Genomic DNA, 24,396 nt, shown 5'->3' with positions numbered 1-24,396 from the left:
TGGTTACCAAACATGTTATTTGTTTTTATTTTTTAATAAATAAACAAAAATTCATTTCTTGTTTTTCATAAACGAAAAATAAAAAATTGACAACTTTACCAAATATAGCCTAAGTAAAAAAAATTGTACAACAATGTGAGCAACAAACTGTCAGGCTCCGTTCCGCCAAGGGAAAATAAGTACTTATTTTTATTTTTTGAATTAAATATGATGTATTGTGAGAGAAAGTTTTTCTCGTTGTATCAATATTTTAACTCCGCCTAAATTCTTTTACACAGCCGATCCCAAGCTCGGAGAAAGGAGGAGGGTTGTACATTTGGTAGGCTTACAATCATCACGTAAAAAGATTCAGTCAGATCTTTTATGAATGTGTTCGATTTATGGTTTGGTTTGATTTGCATTTTGGAAACTCGACTTGAGTAAGACACATGAACATGCTTTGGAGATGGGTATGAAGTTAGCATTCCCTTGTGTCTGTGGGTGGTTGTAGCTGGACTTGAACTTGTGGTAGTATGGTCTTCTTTTTCATGCCACAGCTGTAGTACTATCTGTCATGAGCTTTAATTTTTCTTCTTTCCCGGTGTATTATGAGGTCGTAATAAGATTTTTCATACTCTTGTATGTAGGTTTTGATGCTTTTTTAATCTCTTTCAATGCCAGTTGCTTAAAAGCACTCGAGTATGCAAGTTTCTGATAACTGTAATTTATGTTTCTATGTAAAAGTATTGGAATAAATCAGAGATTCCGAGTCACTATTTTTATCATTTTTCTCCCCTCCTCTTGCATGAATTCTGCAGATTTTATTGGCATTATCAGTCTTGTTTGTTTTACATCATGCGTTCCTTGCTTGGAGCTGTTGCTACAGTGATCTACTGGTTATTATCTGTGCCGTTACATTCCTTCCTTCCTTCCTTGGAGCTGTTGCTACAGTGGTCTTACCATCTGTGCCTAACTGCTCGAACCCCCCTCTCCCTTTACTCATGTTTTCTGCTTACGGACTTCAAATGTCGTCTCCACTAGGTCATGCTTTCGTTCCATTTTTCTTTTTATAGGAACAAAGGAAGCTTTGGACTGGTTCCGTCTGCAGTAGATTCACATCCTGTCTCATACTATGTTGGCCATGCCTACATGGCTCTCATCAGACATAGTGTGGGCTATCAAGTTCACCCAGGCTATTTGCAGTCCGGTTTTGCATCGGAATTCTTACACAATCATGGTAATGAATTTTCTCTGCATTCTCGTGGTGCAGGGGTTATTTTTAATTGCGCATGCTGCTGTAATTTCTGAGACAGCCTGACCTTTGTTTCCTTTCCTGGTTAGAACTGTATTCCAATTTCTCTCTGTATCGGCCGGTTAAGTGCTGTTTAACTGTGTTTGTGATTATGTTTGCACTGAAGGAAGCTGAGATCCAAAGCTAGGTGAAAGGTGCATCACAAGGAGCACTTACTGTATAGCTATTATGTTAAACCCACTGCTAGTACATCTTGTCGTCCTCTGTTGATGGAATAAGGAAAATGAGTACTCAAAAAATAAGAAACTTAGCGGAACGGAATCTGCTAGTTTTACCAATAAAAAACTGCTAATGTGGCTTTGTCTCGTTGATTGTTGTAACGTAGCATTGCACTCAATAGCTAATGAAACAATGCTACATTAGAATAGTTGTGCAAAATGTTGTGCCCATGGTCGATCGACTCAATTTTCATATTTCTAGATTGCCCGCCCATCTCTGTACCAGCCCGTTGGGCCTGCAGATGAATTCTCGCCAAGCCCAATGCTCAATTCGCGAGCAAGGCGAACACATGGAGCTGCTGCAGATTGGGGCTTGGCTCGGCTCAACTTGTTTAATAGTAATTAGGCCAAGCTCGAGCAGGCTCGTTGAATAAATGAATCAAGTTTAACACTTTAAAACTCGGCTCAGTCTGACTCACTAAGCCTTTGTTTAGTTCATGTTTTGGAGAAATAAAATTTCAATTCCAAATCCACTCATTAGCCATATATCCATTCACTATTCTTATTTCTCTTTTCACTTATTACCATTATCTTCAATTATAATTCTCATTTCTCTCTCTATCTTTTTCTACTCATTATCTCTATCTCCAATTATTACTCTAATTTCTCTCTCAACTCTTTACCCAAAATAAAATCCAAAAAAATTTAACACATTAACCGAACAAAGCATTACTAGTAAATAAACCTGACTTAGCTCTTTAAGTGCTCGGCTCAGTTGAACCTCAACTCGGGTTCGAGTTTTAGGCTTACAAGCTAAACTCAAACACTAAACTAGGCTTTAACTTGCGTCCATATTCGTCGGTGTAATACTTGATCGTCCCCGACTTCCCCTCGGTTTCCACTCTCCGTGTCGGCCTGCTGTCGGTCAGTTATAGTAGGACCCGTTTTGCTTTTAGATTTGTCAGGGAAAGAAAATGAAACAAGGGAAATACTCGTAAGAATTTACTTGGAGCCTCTCCGAGAGACTCGCCTCAGCTCAAATCTCAACAAAAATGACGAGAAAACAGTGAAATCACAGAATCAGAAGGCTCGTTCCAACCTCACTTATTTGCTTGGGAGCTACAGTAGCTCGCCGAATGGGGCAAGGTTTTCCAGCCTCGCTTGCCCCTCTCTCTCTCTCTCTCTCTCTCTCTCTCTGGTCCAGATCGACAACGACGGATTTCGTAATCGAAATCAAAATCGACGATGGTGGAAACAAATTTGATGACACCAGCAACGATAGGTATATGAATAGAGAGCAGTGCCGGCCCCGACATTTGGGTTGCTCAAGCCCGATCTTTCGCTTGGTTGTCCACTCGATTAGTTGCCCACTCGAAAATTCTAATCGCAAGGAAGATTTGCAAGGAACCACGCAAGGAAAAATGCGTTTGGGCTCATTCCGGGTCTCACAAAAATCTTAAAAAATATCAAAAAAATTTTGAATATTATTTTATGGGGCCATGTAAAAAATCGGATCAAGGGATATCAATCAGTAAATATTACTTTTGGATTCGTTGAGCGAAACTGCTCAATTCACCTATATGAATTCAAATGTACTCCACACTTACTCAGGGTCCCATAAAATAATATTAAAAAATTTATGGATATATTTCTAGATTTTTATGGGACCTGGAATGGGCCCAAACGAGATTTTTCTTATGTGGTTATCTGCAAATGTTTATTGCGAATAACATGGCTCGTTGCCCACTAGTGTTAAGTATAAAAAAAAGACATACAAGCAACCAAAAAAAAAGGACAAAAACAAGATTATATTGTCCATTTAGCTTAAATTACATCATCCGTCCCTTCTTGTTTTGGCTATAGCGTCCCTTTTCTTTTTTTCTTCTTATCTGATAGCCCTCCTAATTTTCTCTCTTAATAATTTGTCCTCCTAATTTTTTTTTATCTATTATTTACCCCAGGTATGTAAAAACCTCTATTTTATCCTCTTAATTTTCTCAAGTATCATAATTTTTTAAAATAGGTGGAAACCATACATATTTACTTTTTAAAAAAAATTTGTACAATGATGCCCCTAAATATATTTTTTGTTGGATTTCTAATTTTTTTTGTATACATATAAATTTTATTTTTATTTTTTTTTATTGCCCCTTATCGGGGGTTGCCCGAGCCGGCCCTGGCCGGCCCTGAGAGAGAGAGGGGTGGGTATACGCACAGTGCCGGAGGTAGAGGATTTGGGGTGGCCCTAAGTTGATTTGGGTTTGTACCGTATCAAGATATACATATATGTATAATAATGTACTAGATGGGTTTAATTACCCCAAAAAAAAAAAATGTAAAGGGTTTTTTTTTTTCCTGATTCTGCAAATGGGGTTTGAATAGCCTAAAAAAAATAGGTTGTTAGGTAGTGCAAAAATTTAGAGGCTAGCTAAAGGAGAGAATTGGTCATTTTTTAGCCAATTTGCTTAAATTTTTGTTGAGACTATTGGAGATGCTCTAAACACGCACTACTACTATTTTTTCGACTTTTAAGGTGATTTGGGAAATCAATTTTTTGAGAAATTTTTCTTCGCTCTGCAGTACTCCACTAGTATTATTTTCCAAACTCTAACCGAAAAGGAGATTTTAAGTAGTAGGAGTAATTATTTGCTTATACGGCATCTTCTTTGTCGACACTTTCACGTTTTTTTTGCTGGCCTTTCCCTCCACGATGGAATCTCTATCTAATAATACTAACTACAACCCACTTGCCATTTTCTTTTCCAAATGAATATGCACATTTGCATCCCTACTCATTAAATAACATTAACCTTAGTTCCACTTTGTCATTTATTTATAATAAGTCTGCGAACAAGCCAAATCGAGCCGGATTTTAGAATGTTCAGGTTCATTCATTACATTTTTAAGCGAAATCAATGCAAATTTGACGAGACGAGCTTTCCTAGATTTGAGCCAAACTCGAACTTGTTCACGATCCTTGACGTGTCAAAAATATTCGAGGCGTATATCATTTAAGGCTCGTTCGCTGCACACACACGTTAATGCGTAAATCAAGGCGGTTCTCCCTATCTGCTCTGAGCGCTAAAGAATTAAAATTTAGCCCCACCAAACAGATATACTATGAAAAGTGAAATCAAATCATTAAGCGAGGCAAAAATCTAAATCCTTTATTCATTGAATCAACCACTTGTGTGCACGCACTTGATATTATAAATAAGCCCCGAGTGCCGGCTGCATTGGAAGGTTATGATGATTTTAAAAATGAACTCGAACAGCCCACGTTCGTTTGGTACACCAAATTCTCCACATGCACTTCAAATAATTGGAAAAAAGAACCAATTAAATCTTGTTCAAATTTTTGGACCACAATTCCATTCTAACCGCTCTCCTATGCATACATTTGCACATGTGTGTATCTATATGTTTAGCAGCTTCCACTTTTGACTTTATAATTATGCGGGTTTTTTTTTTAAGGCAATTGTCTTTATTTTATTTTATTTTATTTCATTTGTATATAAGTCGATACTCGATCGGGCTAATGGTCAACTAATATGGGGAAGAATTACAATATATGTAATTGGGTGTAAAATCCCGTATGGACCGGTTCACCGCTTAAATTAATAAATTAATAGTAGCACGTGGGCGAAATTCAAACCAAAGACCAAAAGCTCGTTGATCGAGGCCAATCGGTGAATTCCTCAATTGTAATAAGTTCACCATTTTGCATTTACGTTATTTACGTTGGAAAACCATTTACGTAAATACTCCTATTATGGTTTGTACTAGTAAATATGTCCACGCAGACAATGTGTGCGTAGATTGTGCATAGATTTTGTTGTGGGATCTACCACGGGTCTCACACAAACAATCCGAGCCGTTCATTAAATGTAAAATATTTTTTCAAGGGTCTCCGTAAAAAACAGCTCAATCCAATATCTATAAGTGCTTGATTTAATCATCTAACTTTTTATTACCCGAAATTTTGAACGAAAATTTAGATGATTGGATCGAGCACCTATAGGTATTAGATTAGGCTGATTTTTTTGTGGAGACCCTTGAAAAAATATTTTACATCCAATGAATGGCTCGGATAGTTTGTATAGGACCTGTGATGGGCCCCACAATAAAATTTGTATATAATTTGTGCACAGATATATGTGTGGTTAGCAGGGTTTTGTACTTTATAATAATAAGGGTACGTTTGGATCATGAATTTGGTTATGCGATAAGGATGAAAATCATAGAACAAGTATAGCTAACCTACAAGGCTACCTTTCATTTATATTAGTATATAAATTCATGATCCAAACACGATCTTTTTATACCATTCCAGCCTTGCCATTTTTCGGTTACATGTAGCTGTCTCGAGATTATGTTTAAAGCTTTCTAACTTCGAGATCAAGCAAACAATTACTCCATATATATAAAATGAGGGACTCCCCTTCCTGATTGAATTTCGATGATCCGAGCCGCTCAAAGTGATCAGAACATGATTTTAAGGGTCCCCGTGAGAAATCAGCAAAAAAAATGACCGGGAAGGGCTTCATCCGAGCAGTTTTCATTGAACGGTTCAAAAAAAACTGCTCGGATGACGCCCTTCCCGGTCATTTTTTTTGTTGATTTCTCGCGGGGACCCTTAAAATTACGTTCTACACACATTGAACGGTTCGGATTTTCAAAATTTGATCGGAAAATGAAAGTCCCTCATTTTAACAAAATGAGGGATCCCTCACTTGAAAATTCCTCTATATATATATATATATATATATATATATATATATATCATAAAATAAGGAGTTTCAAAGGGTCTGAACTAGGGCTGCAAACGATCCGAGCCGCTCGCGAGCGGCTCGGAGCTCGGCTCGATAACGGCTCGGCTCGGCTCGGTTCAAGACAAAAACGAGCCGAGCTCGAGCTCGAGTCCTGAGCTCGTTTCATAAACGAGCCGAGCTCGAGCTAGTCGAAACTCGGCTCGAATTGGCTCGCGAGCTCGATTATATAATATATTTATATATATATATTTTTACATATTTATATTTATTTATATATATATTTATATATATTTGTTTCATAAACGAGCCGAACGAGCCGAGCTCGAGCTCCGAAAATACCTATCGAGCCGAGCTCGAGCTCGAGCTCATTGTTTTTGAGGCGAGCCGAGCCCGAACATGCCGAAACTCGGCTCGGCTCGGCTCGATTGCACCCCTAGTCTGAACTCGCAAAAATAATTCTTAAAAAAAAAAAGAAAGAAAGAAAATTTGGGGTTATTCCTTCTATGCACATGCATAGACCATAAATGAACTTAGTCTAGTCTTCCACGCAACCATATGTTTTTGACGTACTACAAAATTTAAATAAGAAATTAGAAACCATGCACATGGGTGTTTTAAATTATTACGTCTCGTGAGCTATTAATTATTTTAATTTCCTATAAATTAACATGCATTGTTTAATTTATTTAATTAAATTCTAAGGTGGGTAGGTTTCAACCGCAGCCACGCACCAAAGGGCTTGTAGTCCAGCGGTTATCTTTTAGTCTTCTCTCACAATGGAGGTCACCGATCAGGGTTAGAGCCTCTTCAGAGGCGTTTAAGATTCAGGGTAATAGATAGCTTCGGAACTCCCTGTGAACTAATTAACTAATTCTCCTGCTTACTTTCCATTGATGTATACAATATTGCAATATATATATATATATATATATATATATGTGCGCAATTAAAAAGTGTAAGGGGTAATCATTGCCATTTCGAACACGTCTTCATGAAACAGTATATTATTGTCATGCGAGTTTTAATAGACCGCTTTCCAAGTTAGTAAAGATTAACTAATAGAACTTCCACGCTAGCACGGGTGGAAAGTTCACCTCCTCCTCCTTAGTGGACGCAGAAGTTCGAGTCCCGTGAGGAACGATGTTAGGTTTTAAGATTATGGATAGCCTCTAAATTTTCTGTGAACTCACATACTAACATTTTGCTAACTATCACTGATCTATACAATATTGGTAGGAAAAAAAAACTAATATTTTCTTGTAAAATATAAAAAGTTTTCTTGTTAAATGTTTGTTTCGATGTAAAATGTTTTCTTGTAAAATATTTTACCCCGTAAAACATTTTCTGTGAGATGGCGTAAACTGACTTTTGTGGAAAACTTGCGTAAGTCATTTTCCTTTTCCTGAGTTTAGTCCCAACCCAACTTCTGTGAATATTTTACCTATTTTCTGGAAAACTCTGACACTCTCACACACACACTCACGGGACACACGCAACTTCTGTGAATAAATTTGACTACCCATCTCTCCTCTCTCTCTCTCTCTCTCTCTCTCTCTCTCTCATACACAGCAGTTTTTAAGGTTCAATGAGAGAGAGAGATTGCATATCAGTTTAACCATGTTATTTTAGTCAAGGTTTTATGAGTAAGTCTACAGTTACCGATCGGAAAATCCCGATTCGAATCCCGACGCCCCGCCGGGCATGCTCCGGCCACCGGAAGGCCGATCCAATCCGTCCAATAATTCTAAAAAACAAAACCGAGTGAGCTTTGGCGAGAATAAACGGCATCCGACATGTGTAAGTGGCCGATCCAAGCACTCCATTTTTGTGTTTGGATCGGCCAAAATTGGAGTGTTTGGATCGGCCAAAAAAGGAGTGCTTGGATCGGCCATTTACACCCGTCGGATGCCATTTATTCTCACTAAGCCCACTCGGTTTTTTTTTTTAGAATTATTAGACAGATCGGATCGGCCATTCGGTGGCCGTAGAGTGCCCAGCGGGGCGTCGGGATTCCGATCGGGATTTCCCGATTGGTAACTGTAGACTCTATGAGGTTTTATCGTTTTTAATGAACCTATTGTCAGCCCAATTTTAGAATTTTTTTTTAATGAATGTGTTAGGCTAATAGTTTGCAAATCAACCAAACACTTGAAAACAAAAACGAAAACTTTTCTTTTTGGCAAAATCAATTTAGAAAAAATATTTTACGTCGAAACAAACGGAGCCTAAGTAGAAAGCAATTTACTGTGTTAAATACTCGAAGGTAGGCCCGCAACCCGTGGGTGGAAATATTCTGAATCCGGGGGCCAGTCCCAAGATATTTTAGGTCTTCAGTGCTTCCAAAATATTCTCCATCTCGAGTGTAAAAATATGGTCCAAACAGTTTATTTTGTAGAGTTTGATGGGTAAAATAGTCATATAAAAATTCATGTAAATTGGATACTTCTGTTTTGTTTGAATGGTGCTTTGAAAGTTTTTGAGTTTAGTTTTTGAGTAATTAGTAAAAAGAGAAATTAGAGTAATACTCCATTGGAGATAGAAGTAATGAGTAGAGAGATAAGGAGAGAAATGAAAATAATGATTTGAGAGAAAAAAGAGAAATAAAAATGATAATTGAAGGTAAAGATAATAATTTTTTTTTGAATTTTTTTTTTTCAAAAAGCAAACCAAACAAGGCAGAATCATTGCTGGACTGATTATATCTGTTGGTGATTTTAACAAGAAAGCAATACAGTTACAAGTCGACTTCATACCTTTCTTGTGTGGGTTGATCTGTTGGTTGATAGAACTTATTGCCAATATTATATACATCAGCGGGATTGACCGGGTGTTGGTAGGTTAATCCACAGAATTTCAAAAGGTATGATCCACAGTCCTGAATTCAAGAATTAGGAGATGGTGCTGTGCAATAGTGTGCGCAGCACTGTGCTGCCCGCTATACAGCACCAATCCGAAGTCCGAATTACAAATACCCACAACGGAACTTGAGCCTTGACCTCCCTTATTGGAAGAACAGGAGTGTTACTAACTGAGACAGAAGTCCATTGGTATTTGTTGATAATTGGAATATAGAAATTTGACCTCTTTTCAATTTTAGGTTCAAAACTTTAAATGCGATTATGTTTTCCCTTGTGGTTTAATTCGTGCGGACCTCTTTACTAACTCCCCCTAATTTTCACTGACGTATAACGTGTGGCCAAAAATAAATTCATGCGGACCTTTGTTCCGATTTTAAGTAAATTTCTGGGAGGATGCTTCGGATACACAGATCGTACGTACCAACTATTTGTGGGATCCACTTCGAGTCCCGCACGGATGATCCGAGCCGTTCAATAATTTTAAACCAAAAAACCGAGCGGGACCAATAAAAACCAGCTCCATCCGATATGTATAAAGTGCTCAATCCAGTATTTCAATTTTTATCCAATCTTTCCATTTTCCTGATTTTTCAAAAATAAAAAAATTGGATCAAGCACTTACACACATCGGATTGAGCTAATTTTTTACGGGCCCACTCAGTTTTTTATTTTAAAATTATTGAACGGCTTGGATCATCCGTGCGGGGCCTAAAGTGGGCCCCGCGTGTCTGTGGCCATGGTCGGTGTGCTTGGTTCGGTATCCATAGAATTTCCAAAATTTCTGCTAGTGAACCATATAATTGATCTCCTACAACTAGGTAGATGCATGTGAATTAGCCCGAATGCAGTTATGCGATCAATGCAGATTTGAGCCGTCCATTGCCGACGTAAAAATTTGGACAATTGATCGCTGACACGGACAACTCGGATCCGATCATGCACTAGAGCCCTGTGTCCCCAAATTCGTTTGCATATATGGCCTCTGGACAAAGGAATTTTTGTGGTGGGAGCGTCATGAAGCCTCCATAAAGAAGTTTTCTATAAGTAGATAGCAATTTACTGTGTTAAATATGTAAAGGAAAATTTTCCCAAGGTAGGCCCGCAACCCGTGGGTGGAAATATTCTGAATCCGGGGGCTAGTGACCCCAAGGTATTTCAGGTCTGTAGTGCTTTCAAAATATTCTCCATCTCAAATGTAAAAATATGGTCCGAACGGTTTATTTTGTAGAGTTCGATGGGTAAAATAGTCGTATAAAAATTCATGAAAATTGGATATTAAAAGCCACATGATCTAATTAAAATTTCTCGTAAAAAATGTGTGTTCAAAATTATCCCTGTTGTATTTGCAAGAGTAATAATGTACTTCATGGCTGGACTGATTTTTTTGCGGTGGGGGCGGTCATGGATTTTTTCCCTACAACGGAAGGTCGTTTCGCGTCGCACATCAATGGAGACACGAAGTTCACGTGGTGGGATTTATTAGACAACCTTTCAGAACACGTCAGTTCTCAAACCCGTGACAGCCCATAGATGTGTCAGAGTATACTACTCCATCATCTACCATGAAAATCATACATAAATGGGGTCGTGCGGTGTCGGTCCATTCATTCAAAACACACGGCAAAACTAGGAAAAATATCTGAAGTCACTTCAAAAGCTGGTCCCCCCATTTAATGGGGTAGGGAAGGATTACTGGTAGAGGTGTGAATTGGGTCGTGTGGTGTGGTCCATCCTGTTTAGTCTCGTGTCAAGTGTGTTTCGTGTCGTATCTAGTCCAATCAGTTTATTAGTCGAGACGTGCCAGTACATTTTGGAATATGCTCGGCCCGGCCTAGCGTGGGCACGCTAATTCCGTGCCAGTTCCCAAATGTCGTGCCGTGCCCGTTTCAATTCTCGTGCGGTGTCGTGTCTGTGCCAATTCTTTTTAAAAATTATTGACATTTGTTTCATAATTGACGAAGATTGTCAAACAGTTATAACTAAAGTGAAACAATAAAATTCAACAAATACGTAGGATTACATTTTATTGATAATTGCAATCTCGTAATATAATTGATGTAAATATGTAAGAGTTGCATTACCCTAGTTTAAATGAATAATTTTGCTATGATGCCCAGTTTTACTAAGTCATTCGATCAAAAATAGGTAAATATCAGCCATTGAATCAAAATCATAGTACACAAAAAGTAAGTTGGAATTGCTAAAAAAGAGGTGGTTTTGCAATTTTTTCTCCAAAAATTGCATTTTTACTTACCACGAAAAAAGACTATACATACTACTTCATCTGTCCCAAAATATTTGTCTAGTTTGTAAAACAAGGACTCAGAAGAGTGGTGCTATGTGCACCGACCAAAACCATACTGACGGCCGTGCCGGGCCGTCTCCGGTCACTGGACGGCCGATTCTAGCCGTCCCAATTTTAAAAAAAAAAAAAAACCGAAAGGCCCAACGCGGGAATCAACGGCATCTGATGTGTGTAAGGTGCTTAATCTGAACATCATATTTTTCGTGTATATATGTATATGCTCGAATCGGCCGTCCAGTGGCCAGAGACGACCCGGCGCAGCCGTCGGTACCTATATCTTTACTGGACTCAAAATTAATGCATTTTTTTCAAGCAAAAATTTTGCCCAAAAAAAAAAATCAATATTTTTTCCTAAATTAAAAGAACTCATTGATATCTAGTGAATTGTTGAAAAAAATTGGAGTTTTTCTTGCAAAAACTATATTATTTTTACATCATCGTTTTGCGGAGTGGATAAACATTATGAGTTTTTAAATATCCATCCTCAAACCTCATCCCATGTAAGTATTCATCCTGGTCATTTTGAACAATTATGTTTTCATCCCAACTTTTAAATAATCTCAATTTTGCCCTTTTATTATATAGATGTATTGACTATTATATATATAATATATATGTATGTATAGGTAGAGATTTTTGGGACAAAAAATAATCTTTAAAGTGCTGTAGCATAATTTTAGGTAAGCACCCCTATCAAATCCCAAAACTTTTGGTGGGAGGCGAGCCGCGAAACATGTCTTCGTCAATCAGCCCAAAATATCCTTCGTCAATCAGCCCAAAATATCTCAGTGGCGGCCACCAGAGCAGTATTTTTCATGGCAGTTTCGTCGCCGGTTCTACGCTTTCAATTATCTCCATCAATCAGCCTGAAATATTTTGTGTCAGCAAGAATTATGAATCAGCAACCCGTTTCGTTAACTGAACCACCGCCACAACCGCCGTCATCATTGACCGCCTCCGAAAACGGAAGATTGGAACTTAAAGATAACTCAGAATCTCTAATCTCTTCGTTTTCTCTATTTTTAAACTCTTTAAGATGGTTGGGGAGTATGGGCTTTTCATTTTTTATTTTGATCCGCTCAGTCTAGGCTTTTTACTTTTGTTGATATTGCTTATGTACAAGAATCCAGAGTTAAAAGTAGTAAGCTCCATTAGTTCTTTGACACGGTTTTTTATTTCAAACCTGGTGTATTTTTCATATTGTTGTGTTTTCATAAATAAAAATGGTATATTCATGTTTTTTTTAATGGTGTATTCATGAAAAACATGGCCAATTAATTTATTCATGTTTTTCATGGTCAATTAAAAACATGTTGTATTCATGTTTTTCAATTAATTTATTCACGTTTTAATTTTTTTTTTATTAATTTGTTCATGTATTTTCTGCCTTGTTCTCTATGCTTTCGAAAAGCATTTTTCAAAAAATATCTCATAGATTCCCCATACTTTCAACATTTCTCTCCCTATCTCTCTACACTTATTACCCCTACTATTTTTCAAAAAAAAATTGAAATCCAAATCCAAACACAACATTTCATGAATAAAACATGGTGTATTCATATTTTTTTAACTAAATCATGAATTTTCATGAAATTGGTCAAACCATATTCACGTAAGTTTATAATATAATCCGATCAAGGTAAATGATATTGGCACTCAAAAAATTGATGTAGGCACTCCAAAATCAGCGTAATTTCAAAGCCACTTTTCTTTATTTCTTTTGGAGTGCTTTCATCAATTTTTTGAGTGCCAATATCATTTTCCTCCAATCAATTTACCAAAATTTATGAAAAGTAAGAATTTAAAAATTCATGAAATTAAGGAGAGAGAATGATTTAGAATATATCCATTGAAAATTTTAAAATTTGAAAATTCCCCCCATTTTTATCCATTAATCAACCCATAATTTTAGGTAACTATAAATATTAGAATCCCACGAATTTAGGAATGAACAGTCTGTCTCCCGTAAGGGTAATATACATCTACTTATGAAAACATAACTGTTTAAAGGGTAATATAGGTAATTTAGGAATGAACAGTCCGTCTCCCATAATTTAGGAATGAAATATACATCTACATATGAATATCTATATTAAAGGGTAATATAGGTAATTTATCATATAAAATGATGAAAACATAACTGTTCAAAAAATGCCGAATGAAAATTTACAAATAGTTGAACACGAGAACTATTCTTTAAGTCTCCCTAAACATTATTTGGATGGAGGGAGTATGTTTTATGGTCACACTTACCACAAAAATATGGTAATGCTTACTACAAACTATGGCAATACTTGGAGAGAGAATGACATGGATCCAACCATTGAGATTAAAAGACGAAGATCCAAGGTCCAGAAAAAACAGGGGCATCAATATCGCCTTTGGGCATCACAGCCAATCCAGTTTTAATATTATATCACAACTGTCTAAAAAATTAAGTATTTCAATTTTGAATCCGTTTGAACCGTTGCGAATGTCGTATTTTTTGAATAATTTCATCCTAAAAGGTCATAGTTAATTTTTGACTTTAGGGCTCTCATATGAGAACCCTAAATAATCTACTATTCATTTAGTTCTAAAACTTAGGGCTCTCGTTTGAAAGTCCTAAAGTCAAAAATTAATAATGATATTTTAGGATAAAATAATCAAAAAGTTAAGATCTTCATACCTGTTCAAACAGATTGAAAATTGGAGCAATTAATTTTTTAACAATGTTTTTTAATATATAAGTGTCGCGGAACCGTGCCCTTTTCAAGTTTTTCCCTAGTAAACGCTGTCGTTTTTTCTCGTGCTGCAAACGCCTTATTTCTGGCTCGGCCGCAAATAAGTTTATCCCTGTCCAAAAATCAAATTCAAAAATTTTCGAAACGGGAAGGCAAAAGTCACGAGAGAAAAATGTTTTCCCTCAACAGCAAATGAAACGGTGCCACGTGGATACGTGCGGAATGCGAAGCATGTGCCACCCAGCAACTCCGGCATTCCCTCCGCGTTTGGTTTTGTGAATCTTTACGCGGAAATGAATACACGTGGCGGGTTTGGGTTGGGTGGAGGAAGGTGCACTTGCCGTTTTGCTTTTCCTGTTCCTGGCCCCCACTCCGGCCGTACCGCAGGGTAACAATTACCAATGTCTGACGCCGTCTGGGTCCAGGTAAAGAGACATACTACAGGAGAGAGTTTAAAACGTGCCGCACCCTTAGGGGTTGTTTGGTTCCCTAATCTTCAAAACTCCTCATTAGTATCTCCTTTTCCTATTGTCGGCGTGTTTGGTTACTTATTTTCAAAACCCATTTTCTTAGAACTCATTTGATGTTTCGGGGTTTAGAGAAGAGAAGTAAGAAGCACGGGGAGAGAAGTTTTTTGACTTTTTTTTATTTTATTTCGGTTAATATTCTACCATATTCAAAACACATTTCTGACCAAAATTCCAAAAATTAAAAAGTCAATAACCAAAATACGAAAGGCCAAAAAGTAGGGTAACCAAACACCCTCTTATTAGTCATCGGACTAGCGAATTTTTGTAAAACGAAATGTATTTTGAAAACGTTTTTACGATTGCACTCTTGTTCATGCATGCGCTCGCGGATTATGTGACTTGGAGAGAGCCCAATGAGCAGTGATGGACTAAACAGACGAGTTTAAATATGTGGGGGCTCCTGTTGTAAGGTCTTGATTTTATGACAACTACTAATTTGTGTTCATTTTTTAGGTCCCACTTTGCCGACTATCAAAGAAAGTAATATTTATAGGGTAAAGGTAACATGCGATTTTATTTGGTCCCTATCCTTGTTCATAATTCCTAGGCCTGTGCAAAATCCTCGACTACCTGACTCGACTCGAAAGGTCTCGGACGACTTCGAACAAGTGCTTCGGTCACGTACGGGTTGGGTTTTTAAACAACAAAAAAAAAACGAGTTTCGGGTTTGTGCGTTCCTTACCCGTTGGGTCGAACTCGACCCGAAGGGTAAACACAACCAACTCAACTTGACGTAAAAAATCGGGCTCACGGATGATTCTTACCCTTGTTCGGTTTGGTTTACGAGTCCTAAAATGTTATACCCGACATTGTCAGGTCGGGTTCGGGGTCGAGGTCAAGCCCAACCCGCGCCCACCCCTAATAATTCCTACACATTTTTCGAAATATCTATTCAAAATATGATAATGCACAATCAAGAATTTTTGTGGATAATTCATAAATTATAACTACTAGAATGATCTATACATCTCATCAAAATGGAACGCATGGTGTGCTCTACATTTACAATAGGATCATTCAATCTACTCAAGAAAAGTCTTTGCCGAAGATAAATATTCATTAATTGATTATCATAGCAAGCACATATCACCTTAGAAGCATCACCAAGAAGACCTCGAACATCAAAAGCTAACAATCTTTAAAAAAAATAATTAATCGCTTTTTATGCTCTAGCACTAGCAACGATCTTATTAAACTCTATAAAACTCTATTTCGTGTCTTCACTATAGCTTTAAAAGAATTCCCTCGTCTATTGTGATTTAAGTGTTGACTATTGTAGTTCAAGATTGTATTTTACAAAACAATATTTGGATGGTCATGTTTGAAAGGTCTCTTTGAGATCATATTTCAAATTAAACATAAGTTCGAAATATCAATTTTAACTTTACTAAAACATTTTCAAATATTTTAGAGATGGTCTGGTAGTCTGTGTAGTTCATTGAATAAACTTACTTATCGATTATTTTGAGGTGAAGAAAGTAATAAAACAAAGTACTGGTTTAATTCCGACAGATTCGGTTTCTCTGCAGTCAAAGGATGTGTGGTTCAATTGAACCGCTCATATTGACAATCAATAATTCAGATTTGTTGAATGTTTTACGGGTAAAATATTGAAAACAAATGTAGATTATTAAAAATACTCTCCGACAATTGCGATCACTTGGACCGCACATCTGCAATCTAGACCAAACTTGGACGTTCATTTTTGATCGGGTAAAAAGTATTGGTACTCATAGATAGGGCTGCAAACGAGCGTTAGTAACTCGTTCAAGCTCGGCTCAGAAGTTAAACGAACGAGCTCGAGCCGATTTTTTCAGCTCGTTTTGTAAACGAGCCGAGCTCGAGCTAGGATTAGCTCGGCTCCCGAGCCGAGGTATATATACTTAAGTTTAGGATTTTTATTGTTATTTCATAATTTGTTCTTTCCGTTTTCACTTTCTAGTCAACCAAGGGAAGCAAGAGCACACGCACATTATTACCCTCCCGCTCCATAAGAAAATGAAAGATATATACCTTCACAATAAAAATATTGTTGGTTGTATTAGGCCTATGCGAGGATATATATACATTTTTCGTTGGTTCGTTAAAGCTCGTGAACAAGCTCGAGCTCGAGTCAAGCCAAGGCCTGATCAGCTCGAGCTCGACTCGTTAACTTTTCACTGAGCTCGAGCTCGAGCTTGTGTTCTTTAAAAACTTAATAAACAAGCTTGAACACCATAAAACTCAGTTCGACTCGGCTCGACTCGTTTGCAGTTGTACTCATAGGCCTCGTTTGATTCGCGGATTAATTGCCTGGGATAGGACTAAAATGTACCTAATCCTGAGTTATCTCACGTTTGGTTCCCGAAATGACTGTCGGGATTATTACTCCCAGGATTAATTTTATCCCTATATGGGGGTACTAAATAATCATAGGGGGGAGGTGGGATTACGTAGGATTAACAAATAAGGAATTGTTTTCAAAAAGTATTTTTAGAATTATTTTCTTTAATATTAATTTCAGAAAATGTTTTTTTTTAAAAATTTAAAAATATTAATTTCAGAAAATGTTTTTAAAAAATATTAATTTCAGAAATTGTTTTGAAATTTTGTGTTTAAAATATATATGTTCAAAACTTTCTTATTTTTCAAATTTTTTTTACAAAAACTTTAAAAATTTTTTTTTCAAAACTTTCATGTTTTTCGAAAATGTTTTCAGAAAATTTTTTTTGTTAAAAAAATACGAAAAATGTTTTTTAAAACTTTATTTTCTCAAAAAATGATTTCAAAAACTATTTTGTTTGAAAAATGTTTTCAAAAAACCTTTTTCTTCAAAAAAAGTTTCAAAAGCTAGTTTTTTTTCTTTCAGAAAATTGATTTTCAACTTTTTTCAGAATTTTTTTTTTCAAAAATTAGTTCAAAAAAAAAAAAAACTTTTCCCAAATTGTTTTGTAATAAAAATGTTTCACAAAATTATTTGTTTTTAAAATTTTTACTTTTCAAAAGTTTCTTTTTTTGAAAAATGTTTTTGAATTTTTTAAAAAAAAGTTACTATTCCTTATCCCATAATTAATCTCACGCGAATCAAACATGGAATTGGGTGAAATTATGGATGAAATTAATCCAGGACAAATAATTCAGGAACTATTAATCTCAGGACTGTTAATCCCATCATTTTCAATTTGTGAATCAAACGAGATCACAGAGTATTATTGATTATCTTTGACCAATAAAATATAGAAGAATAAAAAGTACTCCTAGTGAAGGGGACGGGCAAACCTCTCCCCTATGAAAAGGAGGTGTCGACCCGACCGGAGGTTGACTAGTGACGGAGGGGAACAGAGGGCAAACGTCGTAAATATGTCACAAGGGCAAGGGCATTGTTTCGGTTGAAAAAGGGGAAGAAAAAACGCGTATTTGGCAGAATTTTCTAACTCAAAGAACACGTGATTGAAATTGTTTTGAAGAAACCCAAAATAAAGCGACAGCGACTGCTTCACCCACCTGCCACCCCAAAAAAAAGCCCATATATTCCTCGTGTGCTTTACCGGACCCAATAGAGGAGAGAGAGAGAAACAAACAGAAGAGTCTAGAGAGAGAGAGAAGAGAGGAGAGAGTGCATAAAAAGCTAGCCTAGCTCGACCATCGACACCTTCGATTCGATTTCAGCTAATTCTCTCTCCAAGTCTAAGCCATAGATTTAGTAGTGGTGGGTTTGAATATTTTTGAGTGTACCGAGGATGCCGAGTTCGTCGGAATTTTCGGAATCCGGGAGGTTTGCCGGCCAGAGGGCGCCGGAGAAGTCGACTAACTTCACGCAGACGTGCAGTCTGCTGAGCCAGTACTTGAAGGAGAAGGGCACATTCGGGGATCTCTCCCTCGGGATGACTCGCGGTCCCGACACGAACGGTACGGTGCTGTAATTTTCGTTGTTTTTTTCGCGATTTGTTTCGAATTCTGATGTTAAAAAGTCATTAAAACCTGGTTTGATTTAATATAGAGGCTGCCTCGCTCATGAGTAGTTCAATTTTTTGTTGAAACCTCTGAGAATTCTAACATTATAGGAGAGCTATGGGTGTCTCACCTATGTGGTTGAGATTTTTGTCCCGAGTCAATTCTCTCACCTCGTCGTCATTACATACCTCCATACGACGGGCTGCACGCAAGAGGAAAGTGTTAAACTTTATTTCATATCGCTCGCTCAAACCATCCAAACTTGATTAACACATCTATTCCACTTGAAAAAAAAGGAGACGCGTCCTCTCCCCAAGACCCTACATAGTAGAACGTCTCAGATGTTCAAAGTGGGACTGTAGTGCTATCAAAATATGATGCGGCTCATGTATGTGTAGGTCTCAATTCATGTGAGACAGCTGTACAAATAACCGTTACATAAAGTTTTTTCATTGGTTGCCAGTGAGATTGGTTTCCAGTTGAAGTGTGCGAAAACTAGCTCTGACACCTGAGTTATGAAAAAAAAAGAAATGGGCCACTAATTTAAACTGCACGTTGCATTTGGTTGTTGACATCTGAGCGGAATCCACATCTTAGAATCAAACATGCTTGTTTTACCAGGTTGAAATGTGAGATCCGAATTTTTAGTCCATTTTTTGAAATTAATTCAACGTGTCCTATTTGCCCTCCATATTATCCTCACAACTCGTTCAAGGTCAAAGTCGTCTGAAATATCTTCCGGTCATTGATCGCAGATCTACCCTCAACTATAAAGTATAGATGTGTTTTCACAATGCGATTTGCGTCTCGAGATTTGAAACCGATCTGATGATGTACCGCCTGTTGTTTGGAAATGTTGCAGGTATCCCCGAGACCTCCCCTCAAACGGCAGCCACCACTATGAATTTATTCCCAGTGGCTAACAAATTGGGCGATGTTTCGGGTGCTTCGACCCGAAACACAGCCCTGATGATGTCTCGGAATTTCACATCTATGGAATTGTTCCCCCAGAACTCTGGTTTAGTCAAGGAAGAGATCTCCAAGAAGGTTGATTCCTGGTGGGTTAATACTCCTCCATATCAATTTGCTCTTTCATGAATTTACTAATATATGCCCACGAACAGAATGAGGTAGATATGTTGGATTGCAGTAATTTCCTATGTTTGGTAAGGACATTGTCGGTAACTTGGCGTTACGGTGGAAAATATGTCATAACTATGGAAAGAGTCCGAAGATTCTAAGCTGATAAATAACTGGAGAGTTAGATGGACGAGGCTTGATAATGATAATGTTAAGCTTCAAGTGCCTGTTTCTAATTTTGAACAGCTTGTATAGAATACAAGGGAGTAAGTCAATGCGGCTTCCTAATTGCATGTTTGTTGGGTCCATACTTGTTCATTTCAATCAAAACCAAATGGATTCAGAGATTATCCAACTGGTTAACTCTGTCAACCACGCCTGCGACGATGTGGTTATTGTGTAATACTTCACCTCAAAATTTGGAAAATTATCAGGGTTGATATGAATTCGTAAAAAAATTGCAATTTTTCAGTCTGTACCGCAAATTTCAGTACTTATACGCTCTTTTATATGACCTGGTTAATTCATCTTGTCAAAATTAGGACTTAGTTATTTCATTCGCTAAAGTAAACTGACTATAATTTGTGGATCATGTGCAGTGGTAACAAGTCAGAGCCAGGAACTGCTCCAATGACCATATTCTACGGGGGACGAGTGATTGTGTTCAACGATTTTCCAGCAGATAAGGCAAAAGAAATCATGCTTTTAGCTAGCAATGGAAGCTCCCACAATCTGGGCACGTATGCCTCCACACCGGTCCAGAAACCAATCGAACCTACTAATATGGTTCCCACTAACCCAAGCATTCTGTCTGATATTGGAACCAACATGGTACAAGAGCGCGTCCAGCGGCCTCCTCAACCCATCGTTGCGGGTAATCTATTATTTTGGCCTTAATGGATTTCTTTGGGAATGATTGGGAGGATTGGAATTTCAGAGATCTCATGTGGGTTTGTTGTTTCTATTGCAGATCTGCCAAAAATTGCAAGGAAAGCCTCACTCACCCGTTTTCTGGAGAAGAGGAAAGATAGGTAGGAATTTTAAGAAACCAGACCCAATCGAACGTGTTTGAAATGTTTTGCTAGTTGGATTTGTTAGCATAGTGGAAGATGCCTTGGAAATGTGAAAGTGTTCTTAGACTTGTGTTTCAGGGTTCGGTTTGAAGCTTCAAAATCAGTTTTGCAAAAAATATGTCCATAATTATTTAGAAAATAGTCGATTAATTAATAAATTTATACATTTCTGTTGAAGGGGAGACTAATCTTCTTGTATATCTTATGACATTATTACAGAATCACGGCACGAGCACCATACGTAACAAGCAACTCAATGGCATTTCCTCCCAAACCGGCTGAAAACAAGACATGGCTCGGTTTGGCAGCTCAATCTCCGGTGCAATTCGAGGGACAAATGTACTGATTCTTTGGCATTAGGATCAGTTGTCAGCCGTTTTTACCTCAGTTTTCTATCTGTTTATGTGCCATTTTGGCTTAGGATTTACAGGGCCTGGCACACCTAACTGCTCCAATCTTAGTAGTATTAGTTACTGTGACTAAATAAACGACAGAAACTCCATGTCTTCCGTAATGTTATATTAGTGAATTCGTTAGTCCCAAATGTTATTCCCTATCTCATCTGGTGGATCTGTGGCAGAACGAATGCATCCATGATTTTGCAAAAATATTGAGCAAAGGCAACGTTTGGACAGGAATTTCTTAGTGTATGACTTGCTACTTGCTAGAACAATAATTCTACGTATCCCAAAAATATCCCGGACAATAATTCATTTCAAAGGGAATCTGGACCATTGGTTTCTCATTTTGGGGTATTTTTGAGGTACCCTTTTGGGATACCTAGACAAAACAATGTTGATTTTTGAGTTGAAGTAGTACAATACATGACAATCCAAACATGAAAAATGTCTATGAAATGAAATGAACGTGAACCGTTCATTTCCTTTCATGGACATTTTCATGGTTCGAGTGTGTATCCTAACATTTTTGTTGAGTTAAAGCTGAAAAAAGTGCAAAGAATAATAGCAGAAATGGGAAAGAAGTACGCAGAGTTTGGATCCCCTGTCCGACCCGTCTGTCCCATCTCTCTTAGTCGTTGATCTGACAAATCAACGGCCGAGAGGGGTGGAACAGACGGATCGAAGAGGGGATCTCAGTCGAAGTATGAAACATTGCTTTCCGACATTGACAGAATAGAAGGTGTACAGAACTTGCCTAGATTGTTGGGATCTTGTTTTCGTGAAAGGAGAAAAAATTACTGTAAGAATTTTACTTTCACATGGTGAAAGATGGTGATTGATGAAGCAAAATTTAGTATCTCAGTCAAGGAATTTGACTTCTACACTCATTTTTTATCACATACATTTCTTTTTTTGTTTTTATTTAGTGTGAATTTACTCTATTGTCCCTTAATGTATTAAAAATTAAACTTATGAAAGGGTAAAAAGGTAAATTCACATGAATAAGGACAAAAAAAAGAATGTATGTGGTAAAAATGGGAGTGTAGAAGTCAATTCCCTTCGTTCAAAAAGACATAGTACAAGTATTAAACTATTGTCAATCATTGTCCTCGCGAATGGGTTTTAGTCATACTCCAATATAAGGAAAGAAACTTTAATTTTTAAATATGTTCATTTTTTAATATGATTCAATTTTAGCAATGGTTTTCCCTTAAAGACGATTAAACAATTGCCGACCGTGATCCTACGAAGACGAACCAGTCATATCTTATATGAAAAGAAACTCTAGTTTTTCTTTAGAATATGTTTCTCGCTAGGACCATGATTGACTATTATTCTGTCATTTTTTCTTAAAAAATGTTCTTAGAATTGAAATCTCTCTTATTATTTTATTATATATAAAAGAAAAAAATCATGGTCCTAGCGAATTGATTGATCAGTCGTACAATATACGAAAAGAAACTCCATATGTTTTAATACTCTTCTTTGAATATTATTTCAATTCTTGAGACCATTTAAAAGATTATCTCACAACTGGAATCTCTTTCTTTCGACCTAATTGCTTTTCTGTAGAGTCAATGTATGGAATGAGAAAAAAAGTTGTTTTTAGTGATTGGTCGCCATTGTCTGCCAAAAATGGTTATTTGTGATCTTCACCACTGTCATGGTTGGTTGTTTATGGTGCTTACATTAATAATCCTAAAAATGATCTCCCTTTATAAGAGCGCCGGTGGTGTACACAAGATGTACCCCTGCCTACGTGGCAGCTGACTTGGTTAAGTAATGGGGCCCGACCTCCTCTATTTGCAATTCAAAATGTACGCCATATGTACACTGCCTAGATTGCAAATAAATGAGGTAGTGTCCCATTACTTAATCAAGTCAGTTGCCACATAAACATTGTACGTATGGCGTACACCATCGGTGTGTACCCATAGCACTTTTGCGTTTTTCAAAATATGATATTTCAGAACACTTCTAGGTGTGCTAATGGGATTATATGATTCCATGAACCATCACTATTCTTGCTTAGAACCACTCCTTAGGCTTGGCTACACATATTCAAATGTTAAGAAAGCAAATTTAGAAAAAAGAATTACCATGTTATGTAGTTGGTTTGATTCCACATTTGGACTTTTCAAATGAGACTTGTCCTTATAGCTGTCAATGAAGGAAAATAAATGAGTTAGAGCAAGTGCACCAATAAAATGTACTAACATGGATATTCAAAATGTTGTCTTTTGAATTTTACCCAACCACTTTTTCCCTCACCTCTACAGACTATAGCAACGGTAGGTATTTTATCTCTATTTCAGCTGCATTTTTACGAACTTAACTTAAATTTGAGAATTGTCCTTATTTGAATTTTTTTTGCATTTGTTAGTTTTGAGCCAACTTTTGTGGGTTATTAATTCGTCTTGACGGGAGGAATTGGAATTGGAATTTTTTTTTTTACTTTTACTCAAGTATTTTGAGAAAGAATCACCTTTTAGCACACAAAAAAAATTTCAATTTTTTGCTCTAAAAAGTGGTTATTTCTTAAAATAATTGGGTAAAAGTAAAAAAAAAAATTATGATTCCTCTCGTCGAAACGAATTAGTAACCAACAAAAGTTTGACGCAAAACTAACAAATGTGAAAAAAATCAAATAAGGACAAAAATTTTAAATTTAAGTAAAGTTCACAAGTACACAGCTGAAATAAAAATATGGAGTACTTTAAATACCCTAATGTAGGGTATAATACATGGGCTAATACCTAATTGTAGGGCTGTTTTCAAGATTTGGTTCTCTACTTTACCTAAAAAAAGTAAGAAATACAAAAGTCTGCTGCTGTTGCTCTCAGTGAGAGTTACAAGAGATTAAAACTCCCCACTTGAACCAAGTCATCAAAGCTATCTCTTAAATTACACACCTTATTCTCTCACTTCTTTGTTCATATTATACACAAGAGAGCTACAAAGAAATATCTATTTGTAGCCCGAAGGGATTGGCCTGATGGTTATGATTTGGGACTTAAAGGTTTGCTATCTCGTAACGTCTATCAACTCCGTTTGGGCCGGTTCATAGAATTTAAATGGGAACCCCACTAGTGAACAATATGATTCGAAATGCGTGTAAGTTGGTCCGGACATATGGTTCTCATAAAATACTACTCCGTACTACTTTATATCAATACATGCCTTACCGGCCGACCGCATCATTTTAAGTGGTCAGGGGATGGACCGAAAATGCTTTTCTTCTATGTACATTGGCCTGCCCATTTAGGGTAACG

General features: G+C 37.0%; 2 protein-coding genes across 3 annotated transcripts; both read left to right on the top strand.

Moving 5' to 3' along the window:
• Positions 1 to 270: 270 nt before the first annotated feature.
• LOC131320008 (uncharacterized) lies at positions 271 to 1,503 on the top strand. 2 transcript variants are annotated; one of them, XR_009198089.1, is made up of 2 exons: positions 271 to 678; positions 798 to 1,503. XR_009198089.1 is itself a non-coding variant. In XM_058350523.1 (2 exons), exons 1-2 carry the CDS (start codon positions 554 to 556, stop codon positions 1,285 to 1,287), a joined length of 360 nt encoding a protein of 119 aa, XP_058206506.1. In that variant the 5' UTR covers positions 271 to 553; the 3' UTR covers positions 1,288 to 1,503. The 2 variants fall into 2 exon arrangements, 1 of the variants encoding a protein (XP_058206506.1); XM_058350523.1 differs by having other exon boundaries at positions 1,053 to 1,503.
• Positions 1,504 to 18,112: 16,609 nt separating this feature from the next.
• On the top strand, positions 18,113 to 21,267 carry LOC131320002 (protein TIFY 10A-like). Its single transcript, XM_058350518.1, has 5 exons — positions 18,113 to 18,525; positions 19,433 to 19,628; positions 20,250 to 20,524; positions 20,621 to 20,681; positions 20,943 to 21,267. Exons 1-5 carry the CDS (start codon positions 18,357 to 18,359, stop codon positions 21,067 to 21,069), a joined length of 828 nt encoding a protein of 275 aa, XP_058206501.1. The 5' UTR covers positions 18,113 to 18,356; the 3' UTR covers positions 21,070 to 21,267.
• The last annotated feature ends 3,129 nt before the right edge of the window (positions 21,268 to 24,396 follow it).

The sequence above is a fragment of the Rhododendron vialii genome, chromosome 3a (assembly GCF_030253575.1).
Source record: "Rhododendron vialii isolate Sample 1 chromosome 3a, ASM3025357v1".
Classification (NCBI taxonomy): Eukaryota; Viridiplantae; Streptophyta; class Magnoliopsida; order Ericales; family Ericaceae; genus Rhododendron; species Rhododendron vialii.
This window is presented reverse-complemented; position numbering and strand designations above follow the sequence as displayed.

Coding starts and splice junctions, on each gene's coding strand:
- LOC131320008 (XM_058350523.1), top strand. CDS start 554: ATGAGCTTTAATTTTTCTTCTTTCCCGGTGTATTATGAGGTCGTAATA. Junction 679..1,052: donor AGTTGCTTAAAAGCACTCGA/GTATGCAAGTTT, acceptor TTCTTTTTATAG/GAACAAAGGAAGCTTTGGAC.
- LOC131320002 (XM_058350518.1), top strand. CDS start 18,357: ATGCCGAGTTCGTCGGAATTTTCGGAATCCGGGAGGTTTGCCGGCCAG. Junction 18,526..19,432: donor TCGCGGTCCCGACACGAACG/GTACGGTGCTGT, acceptor GAAATGTTGCAG/GTATCCCCGAGACCTCCCCT. Junction 19,629..20,249: donor TCCAAGAAGGTTGATTCCTG/GTGGGTTAATAC, acceptor GATCATGTGCAG/TGGTAACAAGTCAGAGCCAG.